Consider the following 14,902-nt stretch of genomic DNA (forward strand, 5'->3'; position numbering starts at 1 on the left):
ATCCACATATAAAAGTGGCCTAGATCTACATTTCATTCTCAGATTGTCTAAACAATGAAATCTGAGTCACAGAGAGTCAAAAGGAGTTTAGGATTTATTTTTCTGTTCACCAAACTGTGAAGGTTCTCCATGGATCCTCTCTGTCGCTCTGTGTATGCTGTATGTTATTTGCAAAAATGTACTTTGTGTTTGGGCAGACGTGCCCACTTTTCTGAATATCCACCCCACCCGCTTGTTTCCAGGGATCCAGTTCTGCCTCCCCTCCTCCTGCAGCATTGATCGGACTCATCAACAAACCCCAGGTAAACGTCCTACCTGGGGCTAATCCATTGCTCTATTTGTGAGCAATGTTATTTTAATGAGTTGTCCTGTGGCCAAATGCTGTTACGCACATGTTTAAATGATTTGGGGCATCTCTAATTACCACACATTCACAGCCAGAGAAAGCAAATGGGGACTTCTGCAAGAATAATGAACTGCAAGTAAATATGCAGTGAGCAAACAAGTGATACTCAAACTTGCAATTAGGAGTTCATGGTGCAAAAAAAGAAGACTCATTCAAACTAGAAATACTTCTTTCTTTGCATATGCGTGCATATTGCCTATTGCTCAGTTGTCTTTGAACTGCAGTCTATTTAATATAGTTAATAATGTTGCTGTACATTTTTTAAAATATTGAGATTTTGCTTTTTTATTTTTGATAGTATATGTATATATACATAAGCATTCGCATATATTATAATATACTATATGTATTTTTCCCCTAATTTATTCATGAAATACATGAGTATTCATCTGTAATTGAACATACAAGAAGAAAAAGAAAACAGCTTAAACGCACACAAACAAGCCTTTTGATGCTCCCAAGAAAAGTGTGTCCTTTTGGGGCATATGCTTGATGTAGTGTGACGTCTCTACAAGCAGGTCAACTTCTGAGGCATACAAGGCAAGAAAAGAGTATCTATTAAACACAGAATATATTTGTATAACGAAAGAAACTGTCTTTAAAATGACATATTTGCTGAAACAAGGCGGGTTTGTATGCTGCAAACAAAAGTTTTGTTCTCAGTGATTAATCAAAAAGCTCTGGGCGTTTTTCAAACTTTAACATCCGTTGTTGCTTAAATCAGATTGAATAAAGACTCACCCAGCCTGGTGTTATCTATTTTGGGATTTTTTTATATATACTTACTCCTTTATTGTTTCTGCCTGCATCCCTGGTGACATCGCCAATAATAGAGTTCACCATCCATCTTCGTCTCTCTTCCTCCCTCCTGATCATTTACATATCCTTAAAAGCCTGCTGCAAAAACAAACTGCTCGCATTCCCTTTACAGTGATAAATCCAATCTGGGAGAAAGACTCTTAATGACATGCCACTCAACTCTTCCTCTTCCCCCACCCCTATGTTAGCATGAACAGCCAGGTCTGATAGATGGAGAGGTACTAAGAGAGATAGAGTGGTTGAATCACTGCCTTTGTGTCTCACGTTAATCAGCCTCACTGGCATTGTGGTGGTTATTTGTATATGTGCATGTGAAGGAAAGAAAGAGAAGAGAGATTAAATGGAGTATTTACTCTGAATATATTAACTTGCTTCCAAAGATTCCTCTGTCGTCGAAATGTTGGCGTACAGCCTCATCCAAGTATTTTCTGAGAGGGGATTATTTTAGCTACTTGATGCTAGTTTATTTCATAAATTCACTTTGGTTTGATGAAGTAATTCTTTGCTTTTAAATCCAACCATTTTATACTTCATATGTTGTTTAACTGTCTAAATAAATCAGGCTAACACAAGTCTAGCTATTTGCTCAATTGGCTGTAACTCTTTGAAAATGAACTTTTGATGCACATTGTCATGCCTGTCGTGTTTGCTCCTCTTGCTGTGGTGATCTATAAAACCATGTGTAAAAAGTGACACAAACGTTTTTAAAGTTAGGAGCACAACATTAAATTGGATTAAGTTAAAGTTTGACTTTAGTGGTAGAAAATCTTTGCCAAATTAGCACTTACTTAAATTACAGTGTTGGATTGGAGTGCACAAACAGGGAATGGATTTTAATTGCCTACCTTGCGATGATTTACTCTAAATCCAGCATTAGTTGTCCATTAGAACACTCTGCTATCTGCCTGGCATTGTGTTAGCAAAGGTGCTGAGTTCAATTTGACAAGTGGTAACTTGGGTTAGGGTAAGCTTGATTAGTGGCCAAAACACCACTTTTATTTTCCATCTGCATTTTAATTTCTGTTTGATCATTGTGAGTATTTTGTTGATTATGCAGTTGTTCACACTACAGTATGTACTGTATATTAACGGTTTAGCCACAAGCAGGTGATTGACGGTGTATGAATGAGTGTTCACTAGCTGCTCACAGTATAGATGAAATCTCAATGCTGAGTAATACTGCCACAGCCAAGATGGGAACAAGAGTTATGACTCCCCTTTGCACTACTGGCTTGCTTATAATGGCTCTATTTTTGTCCTCCTGCTGAATCATGCCCCCTGAATGGGTCATCTCTTTCCTCCCCTTGATCTCTCTGCGCTCCCTGATTTATACTTGCTCTCTATCATACACACACACACACACACACACACACACACACACACACACACACACACAAACGCATCCACACACAGAAAACTTCTCTCTTCCAATCTGTGCAGATCCCGTCTCCTTCTGTTCCCAAGCTCACCTCTACATGCCTTTTCTCTCTCTCTCTCTCTCTCTCTCTCTCTCCCTCCCCATCTTCGTCATTCTATCCTAATGCATCTCCTCATCCATGAGAAGTAAATTTTGTGAATGGACAGCAGCATGAGTCATTAAGCCCTCGAAGCAGAACGCTCTTCATAGGCCAGACATCTCGAGCTATTTTTAAACGTTGCCCAAATACGGGTGAAAAAGTTGCACGCTGGAGGTAAAGTTATGGGTTTATTTCTTCCCTTGAAAGGTTATCTTTTTGAAAGAGTTGGGAAAAAATAAGATCATCTTTCTTTTCTGAGGAAACATCTCTTTGTTGTTTCTTTTTGTTGTTCATGCCACAATGTCATCCAGATGAAATGCTATTGATTTTACACCACAACTGAGGAGGGTTAAACTGTGGCAGCTCACAGCTTAAAACAAAGCTGACTTTGGTCTCATAAGGACTTCCTTAATTGCTTTGTGTGATGTAAACATTTGTAAGTCAGAAACAAAAAGAAAGAGCTTAATGGTCTGCCTTTGTCAGGGAAAATGATAACCCAAAACTTAACCTTTTTTTTTTTTTTTTTTTGCTGCAATTTTTTCTTTTATTCTTGGCTTGGATGTACCTGGCACACTCAGCTTTGATCCTAACTCTAAACACAGTCTGTGCTTCAGATTTTTCAGGCCGCAACTACTCTGTGTTAGATTTTTCTCTCAAAACTAGGCTTGAAAATAAAGACTCTACAAAGCCTAGAGGGTGTTCATGACCAATTCCTCAGTCCATCTCTCTCTGGATTAAGTCCATATTCATTTGCACTTGAAAGAAAGTAATCCCCCCTCCTCTTTCTGTCATGAAATGGACAGGATAAGACGATGAGAATTGTCAGACTTTCTTCAGTAGTCCTTTTTCACCAGAATCCTCCACACATGAAAACTGTTGATTACCTCTCTTTTCTTTCCAGCCTCATTCATGTATGAAGAGTGTCTCGTGTTACAGAGGCTTTGGTGTTCTCTGCTTCACTGCTGGCTTATTCATTACTTAGATATGTATGCACTTGGAAGTTTTAAATGACGTCAGTATTTCACTCCCTTATCTGAGCACAGAGTGTGTGGGGGGGGGGGGGGGGAGCGCCTCTGCACTGAGAAGCAACCACATGTTTGAACAGACTCATGAAGTGTCAGTCAGACTCACTCAAGGCTTAAAATCATAAGTAAAAGTTTTTTAAAAATGAAACCAGCCAAGAAAGTTTGTAATAACTTATGCGCATACATTCAAGATGTTTTTTTCTTACATCATGAGGTTGTAAAATAGGTTTTCTGACTAATGGTTCATCATAATTGCCACTCACTAGATATGCAAATGAGGCCATTGTGTAATAAATGTAAGTTAATTAAGTCATTAAATTAAATGGCGGTTTAGTATAAAATACTTATCTCAGTCAGCTTGTTGTCATATAATTAATGCTGAGGGTAAGATGGTGTCTGCATGATATTTTTGCCAATATTTTGAAGATGAAGAATGGTCACATTGGCCCACACACTAAGTACCATGTTGCAATAAAATAAATACTTGACCCTGTGGATAAAAAACAAATTAGATCAATCTGGAACAAGTAGCTTTATTATCTGATTGGCAAGTTTTGAATGAGGATCTGTGGTGAGTTTTTAGCCTGATGTGGTTTTACTGTGAGGAAAACTTAATGACACGTTCAGAAAAGTTAAGAGAATAGATAATAGATTTTTAAAGGAAAATCAGATGTTCTTCTAAATAAACAAATTTATTGAAGGAGCTTTTTACATATAAGTATAGCAGAAATTATATCCTAATTATCTCTCGAAATCATGACCGTCTACAATGAGTAAGAAGTGTGAGTCTTGTTATCTTTGTTGTTGTTGGAGCTGTGTTTAAATAAGGTTTACATGGATGGGGATGTTCAATTCCTCCCTGTGCAAATAAAATCTGTTTTAGTTAAGGGCTAGTTAAAATGTTTAAGATCACAGTAATTCTGTGTAAATTTATATGCAATGTGAAGTTACGAGCTAACTAAATGTGCCCATGAACCTGCTAAAAACAACAACGCAGGCCACAGACAATTGCATCTCGCACAAAGGTAAATATTGCCAACCACTGTGCTTGATTCTTTTGTGAAAATATGAGGGGAGAGGGGCTGAAGGTGAGTCTCTGGAGGAGAGTGGAGGCTTCAGTATAGTGTAGCAATTGCTTTTTGGCCTCTGGGCTAAATCATTGAAAAAACTATTAACACTGCAGTGAGTTACAATCTTTAAGTGTTTTGTCATAACTCTGTATATTTTTTTCTTTTTTTGTTGCTTTCACACATACTATCTTCTATTCTATTGTGCATAAAAAACTTTACTTTTGAAAATGTATTAATCCGCAGCTAAAAAATAGTTTCCAAAGAAATACATGTTGACGTCTGTTTGTCAGTATGTGAAAGTAGAGTGTCCTGCTGTTTAATTTAAAAAATATATATTTTTAAAAGTAAAAATGAGATTGTTTTTTAAATATTTTTAATAAAACGCAGTGACTTGAAACAGTTGCAGTAATGACATTGACTGACCTTTCTAATTGTATAAGACCAGTCAACATGGCAGACCCTGTCCCTTTCCAAGGAGTTAAAGCAGTTTTGACGATACACTTTGCCCAGATGCAAAACAATTACACTTAAAAACTCATATGTCTGTGTCACTATTGGCCTTCGATATAACTGAGTTTAAATGTTTTGAATTATAATTATTTTTATTTCATTTATTGTTAATTTATTTATGTTGCTGGCTGTACATCAAGCTTGCCCTTTGGGATAATATGATATTGCTTATCCTTGATCACTGATGTGGGCTGAGGACAGAGAGCAACAGACAGGGTAGGGAAGTTAGACAAGTATGGATGGACTTGGAAATTGTTGACCTTGTGCATGTGTGTTGTGGGGTTGGAGGGAGAGAACTCGTTGGTGTCAATTGATTTAAATCTTTATGCCTTGTCACCTTTTCCAGCCATCACCTACACACCCAACTATAAGAAGGCCCCACCTCCTGTCCCACCTCGCACCACTTCAAAACCTCTAATCTCCATCACGGCCCAGAGCAGCACCGAGTCCACCCAGGATGCATACCATGAGGGGAGGCACCTTCATGGTGGGATGTGGGCACCTGAAGGCATCAGCCTGGGGTTAAATCCAGGCAGGGGCCTTTATAACTCCACGGACAGCCTGGACAGCACCAAGGCTGTGACCATAGCCATGGAGGCAGCTGGAGTTATGACTGGAAAAAGACACCCCTCCACTGACAGCCACAGCTCGGTGCTCACCTGTGACAAAGCCGTCCTGGTGTCAAAGGCTGAAGAGTACTTGAAGACACCTCGATCCTCCATAGGAATACAGGTTAGTCTGGTTTTAGATGGGGTCAAATAAGTACTTCAATCATCATAAACTCACACAAATTCATAAACAGAAACTGTGCTCCATTTAAAGCAGCTAAAAATAGCATGAATGAGTCATCTTACTGCAGCCCAGTCTATTCAAATTCAACTCATGCTGGAGTGGGTTTTAGTAAATGGTAGTTCACGGCACGGTTCATTCACTCCGTCTCCATTTAATGTACTGATTTCTCTTTCGTTCCAATCTCATGGTCATGCTGTCTCCTTCCTTGTCTTTCTCTCTGTTTTCCTTCTTTTCTCCTAACCTCTGGCTCTGTCATCATATTCTTTGAATTTGTCATTCCTTTTCTCTGATAGTCGCCAAGGTTCTTGTGTTGTTAATCTCCAGTTGTCAGAAGACTACAAATCTGCGGCCGAACACAATATAGCCATGGCAGGTTACATCATCAATCTGGAGCAAATCATAACGAGTAGAGAAAGCAGACTATTAATGTCATTTTGTGAATTTTAAAGTATTTGTTTGTATCATTAGTTTCTGTGAAAATATTTTGCACTTTACTTTTGTTCTTCTTACTTTATTTCTCATACCCCAAACCCCTAGTTTAGTATTATTTCCTCTCGACCATAAATTCCCCTGAATAATTTGTATTTTATACAATTTTATAGTATCTTGCCTCCACAATAGTCTATACTCACACATCCCTTATCTGTTGACTGTCCATTGTGCGTGGTCCAGAGCAAAGCTGTACTACTTTCAAAGCATTTGAAGAAAAAACTGCAGACTACTTTATTAATGTCCTTCGGGGTCTGTTTAAATGTTGTTGTTTAAGTTTCTTGTGTAACAAAATCAAGCTTACCGTAAAGGGTAATTGCTGTGTTGTTTTTTCCCTCCAGACATAATTAGGAAAGTCCTTTGGCTGAAAAATTGGCCTAACATTCAAATAACACCAAAGCCATTTACTGTCAGATATTGCCAACAGGGAGTCATTCAGTGAATAAATGATCTCTTCAAAGTCAATCAATCCTGCCACACTCACTGCTTTATGTCATCAAAACTTAGAGATTATCCAGCAGCAGTTTTACCCAGACATGATTTTAACTGTAGCCTTCAACACATTAGTTCAAGCAGCCCATTAAAATATTGTACTGCAATTTATCCTAAGTCAGGTGTGCTAAAGTAACTTTTTAACAGAGTGAGGTGTTTTACTATTGGACCCTTACATGATCAACTACAGAAGCACTTTGTCTGTCTGTGACTGAGAGGTCAAATAGTATGTGGGGGAAAACCCACTCATATTAATGCAGAGGAATCACCCTTCAGTCTTTCAAGACCATTTTCTCACCAGTTCAATGCAATTAGGTGAGTGCTTGTTAATCAACCGCCGCTGTTTTAGAACCAGGAATTAAGACACATCGCTATGATGTCACTTAACCAAATAGCACAAGTTTCTTAAAGACATAAACAGTGTTGAGCTGGGTTTTGGCAATCTCAAAGACTCATTGCTTCTAGCAGTGCTTGTACCAAGAATCCCCCGATGATATACTGCCTGTAAATTTGCACAAAGGTGATAGGGCTAGCCGACCTTGCAGCTGCGCAAATATCCTGAACTGACACTTCCTGGAACTGCACCCATGAAATGGTCATGCCCCTCGTGGAATGAGCCATCAAAACCTGGGAGCTGTGAACCCTTGAACCCGATAGGTAAGAGATACTGTACTGTGACAGCTGCTTCTTCAATATGTTATCTGTTAAAAATGGGGCCAAACTCACATACATCACAACAGCTGCCAGAATAATTGGTCTCTCCACACCCAGCAGAACTCAACAACAGGGCCATAGCACACATTGAAACCTCAATAGAAAAACTAAACATCCACCTACCTGACAAAGTACAGAGCACTGAGGTGCAGAAGGACTCACCTTGGTAAGAGCCTGTTCCCTTCTGTTATAGCTGCCCTGAACCTCGACAAACAAGCCAGAGAGGGAACTTTTGATTGTTTTGTAGACACTGTTTGTTGTACCTGTGTACTGTTCTCTGGTGGGTATTGTCTTGGACAGATTCTGTGAATTTTCACATGAGGACAATAAAGTCTAAAGTCTATATAGCTTCTGCAATCAAGTGGGAGATCATCTGGTAGAATAATGCCTCACCTTGGAAATGCCCATTACACAAACAGCTGGTCTTCTTTCCTGAGAACTGTTGTTTTTAATCACTTGCTAATGCAGAGTCCTTTTACATGGCAAATGTGTTGAGCATTTGCCCCTCCACCAACAGGAAGGAAGGTGGGTGAAAAGCTGGGCGCTCAACTGTGGGACATCTGTATGCTGATTCCCACAATCTTTGGCAAAATGGTTGGATTAAACCAAAGGCGGACATTGTCAAGCAATGAGTTGAATTGCAAGCAGGAAGGACAACATACAAGACATTCACTTACTCAGCTGTGCTTAAAGCTAAGAGCACTGCTGTTTTTATATAAATGAGCCTACCCCAAACCACCGATTGAGGCTCAGATGGTTGAAGAGAGAGTCCAACAAAACCAACAACTCATGGTGCATTCATCTTCATCTTCAAATGTTGACGCTGCTTGTCTGCACACCTCCAGCATTTGTGGCAATGGGACATCTGTCCTGTTGAGCACATAGTGGAGTCATCTCCCTCTCTCTCCATCTGGTCCATGTCAAAGAGGTCAGAGGTAGATTCTCCCTTGATAGTCAGTTGAAACTGGTATCACGTCTGGGCCCTCAATTGGAAACAGCCACTCTCTTGTCTAGTATATTGTTTTGCATTGACTCACTTGGGAATATGGCTGGGGTGTTCAACAATGCTCAATTATGTTTAGGCACCATGCAAGCTAAGCAGAAAGGATGAAAATCCCTGCCATGTTTTGAGGCAGATAGATAGTTTAATTCAAGCATTTTGTAGGGAAGTACCGAAGTCCTGCAGAGGCCCAATGTGAAAAACCAGATAAAATAGGGATAAGAATGTCTTTAACTGTAGCCAAGATGTGGGGCTATATTTGAATGAAAGGGTAAATTGGCAAAATCTGGTGAAGGAAACCCCATTACAGATTGTTGAACTTTAACTTGCTTGTTCAAATTCCTCTGATGAACGCTAAATACTTAGTGTGAGACCTGCCGCTGTGAAATAACCCTGGAACTACACTGTCACTGTCAATGTGCATATATTATTTAATTTAAATGATCATCTATGCACACTCTTTAATGTAAATACTGTAAAGGTAATTACCTCATCTGGACTTCATCATCCTTTTTCACTACTCACCACTGCACTATTATCTTATTTGGTCTTGTACATAGTTTGTAATTACTTGTTTATATTTTTTAGTTAGTTGTTCATTGTCTACTTTTTAGAGTACAGTCCACCAAAGTTAAATTACTTGTGTGTTAAACATAGCTATAGGCAAAAAACACTGATTCTGATTCTGGTCTGTGCAAAAGTGACCGACACTGATGGTATCAAACACTTTGAAATGGAGAAGCTGTATCACTAAAAAAAATTTTGATTCAATAGATTCAAACTTTGATTAGGCTGTATTTGATTGATTTCCATTATTCCCAGCTCTATAATGATCCAGTGGATTGTCTAATGGGCATAGCATGTTTGCTCCACTAAAACCTCCCCTTGATATTTGTATAAATAAGTAAGAGACAAAATGACATAAATGTTATAATAGGTCTGTGCCCACAGTTAAAACGATCGTTTGTTTCTCAAACAGTGCATTATCTCCTGTGTGTCTTAAAAACAGCTTGATTCAACCTTAATCTAGCCTTTTGCACATTTTATTAACACATCTCTCTCTCTCTCTCTCTCTCTCTCTCTCTCTCTCTATTTTCTTGCTTACTCTCTTTCCCACATATGCAGTTTCTTTTTCCTGTTAATCAGGGTTATGAGCATAGCTAATTTTAAAATGCAAAAACTGGAACATTAAAACATTGTTGTCATGCTTCATCAAACTTTACGGTGGTGCAATCTTTTCAAATCAGCAGGCAAAGTAGCTTGGATTTATAACTGGCAGAGAGAGACACAGATCAAATAGAGTGTGGATGAGATAAGTGTAGAACACTGTTAGCGGTAACAGAAAGGCGGAAGAAGTTGCCAGGAGCAGGTAGATGTATTAGTAAGAATGTGTGTTGAATGACAGGAAAAGACATTTCTTTAATTGGTCATGGGTTAGTGCAGGTGCAGGTGCAGTAAAGATCTACATTCACACATTCAAATGAGGGTAAAGATGTAACAATAAAATCTGTGCCATGGAAACATTTGGTTGTACAACCTGGCAACGACACAGTTCTACATTTTCTGTTTCACTGACATGCATATTATTTGCTCGTCTGCAGCATAACTCTGAAATATATCAAAGTCAAAGACTAGGATCCCCCCATAAAAAAAAAAATAAAAAAAAAATTATATATATATATATATATATATTATAATTGCTCTGCAGCCTGATGTTGAAATAAGATGTGATACAATAATCATCCTCACACACAGACACACTGGAGCCTTAGATCCTGAATATTAAAGACTAAGTGTTAGCTGTTTGATTGTAATCATGGGGGTTGCTGTAGAGTTATTCACTAAGCCATGGCTCCATTCACACACAATTAAAGAACAAGGATAAAAAGGTGTAAATAATGTAGAAAACAAGATAAATATAACACACACACACACACACACACACACACACACACACACAATTATGTTGCAGTGGAGTGCAGGTGAGTAAAGCCTATCCCTGCCAACAGCCCACGCAAGCCACCTGGCCAACAATACTAAAAAAAGAAACATAAAGCGTTTAGTCAGTCTTTAGTAGTATTTTGTCACTGAATAGGAGACTTAAATAACCCAAGAAATGGAAAAAAGACTACTACTTGGAACCAGTACAAACAAAATCAAAAAACATCACAGTGTGCTCAGAAGAAGCATGGATTAGACAGACACAACGAAAGAATACTGGAGTGCCAGCTGCTTACAAAAAGATTGACTACTTCTAAAATAAGTTCATAAACGTTTGATTATAGTGGTGGTAAAGTAAATTTAAGGCACATATTTCAATGATAACTTTGTATAAAGTGCCATGGGTGCATTAAATTGCATCAAAGAAGAGCTTTTTATAAGTATAAAAAAAATAAGCTCAGGGAGAATCCTCTCGATCCCCCATATTAAGGTCTAGGTATGTTCTATGTCAAATCATATTATAAGGTCTCTATAAGATCTCTGTTCTATTATGACACACACTGTATGAAAAATGATACTTTGTGGCAGTAAAACTGTTATTGGAACATTAGTGAGTATTATTTATGAACTTTTCCTCAAATGTACGCTGTTGTGCCGGGGAGGGGGATCACAGTCATGCCATGCAATCATGAGCCAAAATGGCTACACCCGGCGGGGCCTGATGTTGGGAAATGATTTAGTCAATAGATTTTTCTTAAAATAGCTTTTTATTCTGGTAAAACTTCAGCAAAGTACACAGAGAACAGTTTTAGGTTTAAAACCACACAAAATGAAACAAGACACATCTTTATTCATCCCATATTTACAGTGTCATAGCAGCAAAGAGCAGGAAAGGGTACACAGTGCACTATTAAATTGAAAATGAAAAATATAGATCAAAATAGTTGGGGGGCTAAAAACGAAGCTGCATTTGTAACAAATGTAGTCTGTACATTCAGTTATAAGAAACACACATCATGCGCACAGTGAACATAAAGTTGAACATTTTATTGAACAAAGTAGGGTCCATATATTATTGCATCTAGCATCAAGTTGAAGTATACAGTATCGTCAACATTGTAGTGTAATATAATTGCACAAGAGGTAGGAGTGAATTGTGGCCAGCTTGTGTTTGTGTGTTTTGTGATCGACTGGGAGCAGGCTTGGTTGAACAGTCTGACTGCAGCAGGAAGGCAGGACGTGCAGTTTCTCTCCTTCACACACCGAAGGCAAAGCCTGTCACTGAAGGAGCTGCCCTGTTTTGTTACAGTACCATGCAGGGGGTGGGAAACATTCTCCATCAGGGATGATAGCTTTGCCATCATCTTCCACCACCTCCACAAGTTCAAGGCTGCAGCCCTGGATGGAGCTGGCCTTCTTCACCAGTTCAAACCTTTTTTCATTTACAGTGTTACAGCAGTAAAGAGCAAGCAATAAAGGGGAAAAAAACAGTGAGGGACAGGAGCTGCTGTAACTAGCATCCAGTGGTGTGGCACACTAGAGGTTCTTCGGCCTTGCCTTAACATTTTTAAAATACAATCATACAGTGAATAACACATTGTGGCAGAATCTATGCAATCTGATTCTATACAGCAGACATTGGTTTTCTGTTGAATGTTGGGGGGAAAAATGCTTTGCCTTCAGCTCAAAGGCTGCTTAATGTAACTACAAGGTTATCTTCTTACCTGCCAGTTTGTGAAAAGCTACCATAACAGAACCTGAGTGGGATGAAAATAATGTTTTACAAGCTGATTACTATTGATCTTTATTGTGATTCAGCAACATGGACATCATATACTAGGGCCAATCATTTAGCCTTGTGTACTACTGGAAGTATAATTAACCTGAATTAGCTTGCATCTGTATTGATTTACCGTTTCCTCTTTGAGAGCCCTTTCTGAGAGAAGGTCAACATATCTTTAATCTTTGACCGCTCAGACGTGGTACTGTCACAACTTTCTGAAGTCCTCGAGGACCACTTTATAGCCACCTAAGCTATTCCTTCAGAAATACTGTAGCCTGTTTGTTTTCCACTGGTTGACTTATTCACAAAAATAGATTTAATTGGAGCCCTAATGAGGCTGTACAAAAGGGAAGTCAAAGCTTTTAACATTAAACACAGTCATCAGACAAGAAAAGTCACCAGGTGTTGTTTGTGTTTGTACACAGTAAGAGGCAAAGTGGTTCAAGTTTTTTGCTGATGCTCATAGTTTGCGCACCTGTGCTGAAGTCTCAGCTGTGACAGCTGATGTAGTGTGTGTATAATTACATGTGTGTCTGGTCACCTGTACCAAAACATGTCCAGGGTAGGAAGGAGCATTTAACTGTGTTTTGTCTTCCTTCAGTCCTCATCCATCACACACATGAAACTCTCTCTTTTCATGAGCAGGACTTCACTCTGCTTTGAACAAAAAGTAATGGAGGTCACTTCAGCAAGCTGCTCCACACTCATTTCCTCCCTACTAACAGCTTCTCCCAAGTGGCCTGACAGAATACTAAATGGCTCTCCAAAAATGTCATTCCCCAGCTTTAATACTGGCCACTCTACACCAAAGGTAGGGTTGACATTTCCCCACAACAGAGGCATGTCTTGTTTTGAATAGGTGCTTTTGACTGACTCTCATAGCCATTAAATGACATGGAACTTATAAATGTCAGACTCTGTAGTAGTCTGTATGTTTTTTTAGACATATCTCGACAGCTCTGCCCACCATTAATGGAAAAGGCAGTGATAGCCTGTACCTCAAATTAGTAGAATTTACAAATGTATCTTGTAGCCACACGAGCAGCTACTTGACACTCTTGCAGACTAACATGCTCACAATAACAATGCTATTATGTGTAGAAAATATAATATGGATCCTGCAGGTCCATCTAGTTCAGCACGTTAACATCTGCTATAGCTGAGGTATTTTATCAGACACCCTCTGTATGTCTCTCTTTTTATTTGCAGACCCGTCTGGGACAGTTATGGTGAAAAATAGGATCAGTGGCTACTAAAAAAGAGATACTGAAATGAACTGAAAGACAAAGAAAGAAAAAGAAAGACAATTATTGGGGGAGTATAAAAGGAAATTGTGAATTCTAGAGAAAGAGAAGAAGTGACAGCAACGAAATTGAACATGGGGATGAACTGCTGGAGAAATCACGAAATAGTCACAGCTAGAAGCAAATAAAAAATATTTAGGTTTTTTTTTCAAGCTAGTAAAAGACGAGGGTCCAGAGAGAGGTTCAGACAGAGATAAAGTGTCTCTAAGCTCAGACAAGTGGATCAGATTCACAGCCAACCAGGGACCAGCAGGATCTTCATCAGTCACTTTTTCTTCCAGTCCTGTAACGAGCACTGATGTTGCTGTAAATAGCCTATTTGACAAACACCAGTTTAATTACTTCTAAATAAGTATGGACGCTCTCTGACAACTTGTTAATCACTTTCTTTTTAAAATAGCATGTGGATAAGATGATAACTGTTTCCTGGCTCAACCCACTACCTCCCACCCCCCTTCAATGGAGAGAAAGGTTAAAGAAAGTGTACTTAATGGAAAAAATAACAGCAAAACTACACTTAAAGTTGGAATTGTTTATGAATTTGTGGACCCCTGTCATTGCCTGCCTCAAATTGACGTGACTGCTTGGGAGAATTGTCTGTTTGAATTATACATAATGGAATGTTGTGATGTATAAGGACTGCTTGCCCTGTCATATTTTGCAACCCCTTTTTGCACCTTGTAACAGGTGACTGTGACAGTAACCCTCCTTGGACCAAATGGAGGATTTCCTCTTTTTGTGGGTGTAGATGATGCCATGATTAGGATTTTATTTAATTTGCCGAACTGTATGTTTCATGTTTTTAAATGTTTTCCTTTTTATTTTTATATTATAATTTTTTCAAATTGTTGACGCTTTGCCTTGAACATTTATATGAATATAAAATAAAAAGTGGTGGTTCAAAAAAAAAAATAGCATGTGGATGACTAAACAGAAGAGTCTGCAAAGATCATTACCTAATTTTTTGACAATCCATAAAGTTGACATGTTATCATTCTATAAAGTTGAGTTGGCACTTGTTTGAAGTTGAACTTATTAGC

General features: G+C 38.7%; 1 protein-coding gene across 1 annotated transcript in view; it reads left to right on the forward strand.

The window, feature by feature from the left end:
• dlgap2a (discs, large homolog-associated protein 2a) overlaps positions 1 to 14,902 on the forward strand; it is a 181,599-nt gene that overhangs the window by 157,589 nt on the left and 9,108 nt on the right. Inside the window, exons 10-11 of the mRNA XM_079369042.1 lie at positions 243 to 302; positions 5,694 to 6,079. Coding sequence (XP_079225168.1) covers positions 243 to 302; positions 5,694 to 6,079 — 446 coding nt within the window. The remainder of the gene's footprint in view (positions 1 to 242; positions 303 to 5,693; positions 6,080 to 14,902) is intronic.

This window comes from Symphodus melops, assembly GCF_947650265.1.
Source record: "Symphodus melops genome assembly, chromosome: 19".
NCBI classification, from domain to species: Eukaryota; Metazoa; Chordata; class Actinopteri; order Labriformes; family Labridae; genus Symphodus; species Symphodus melops.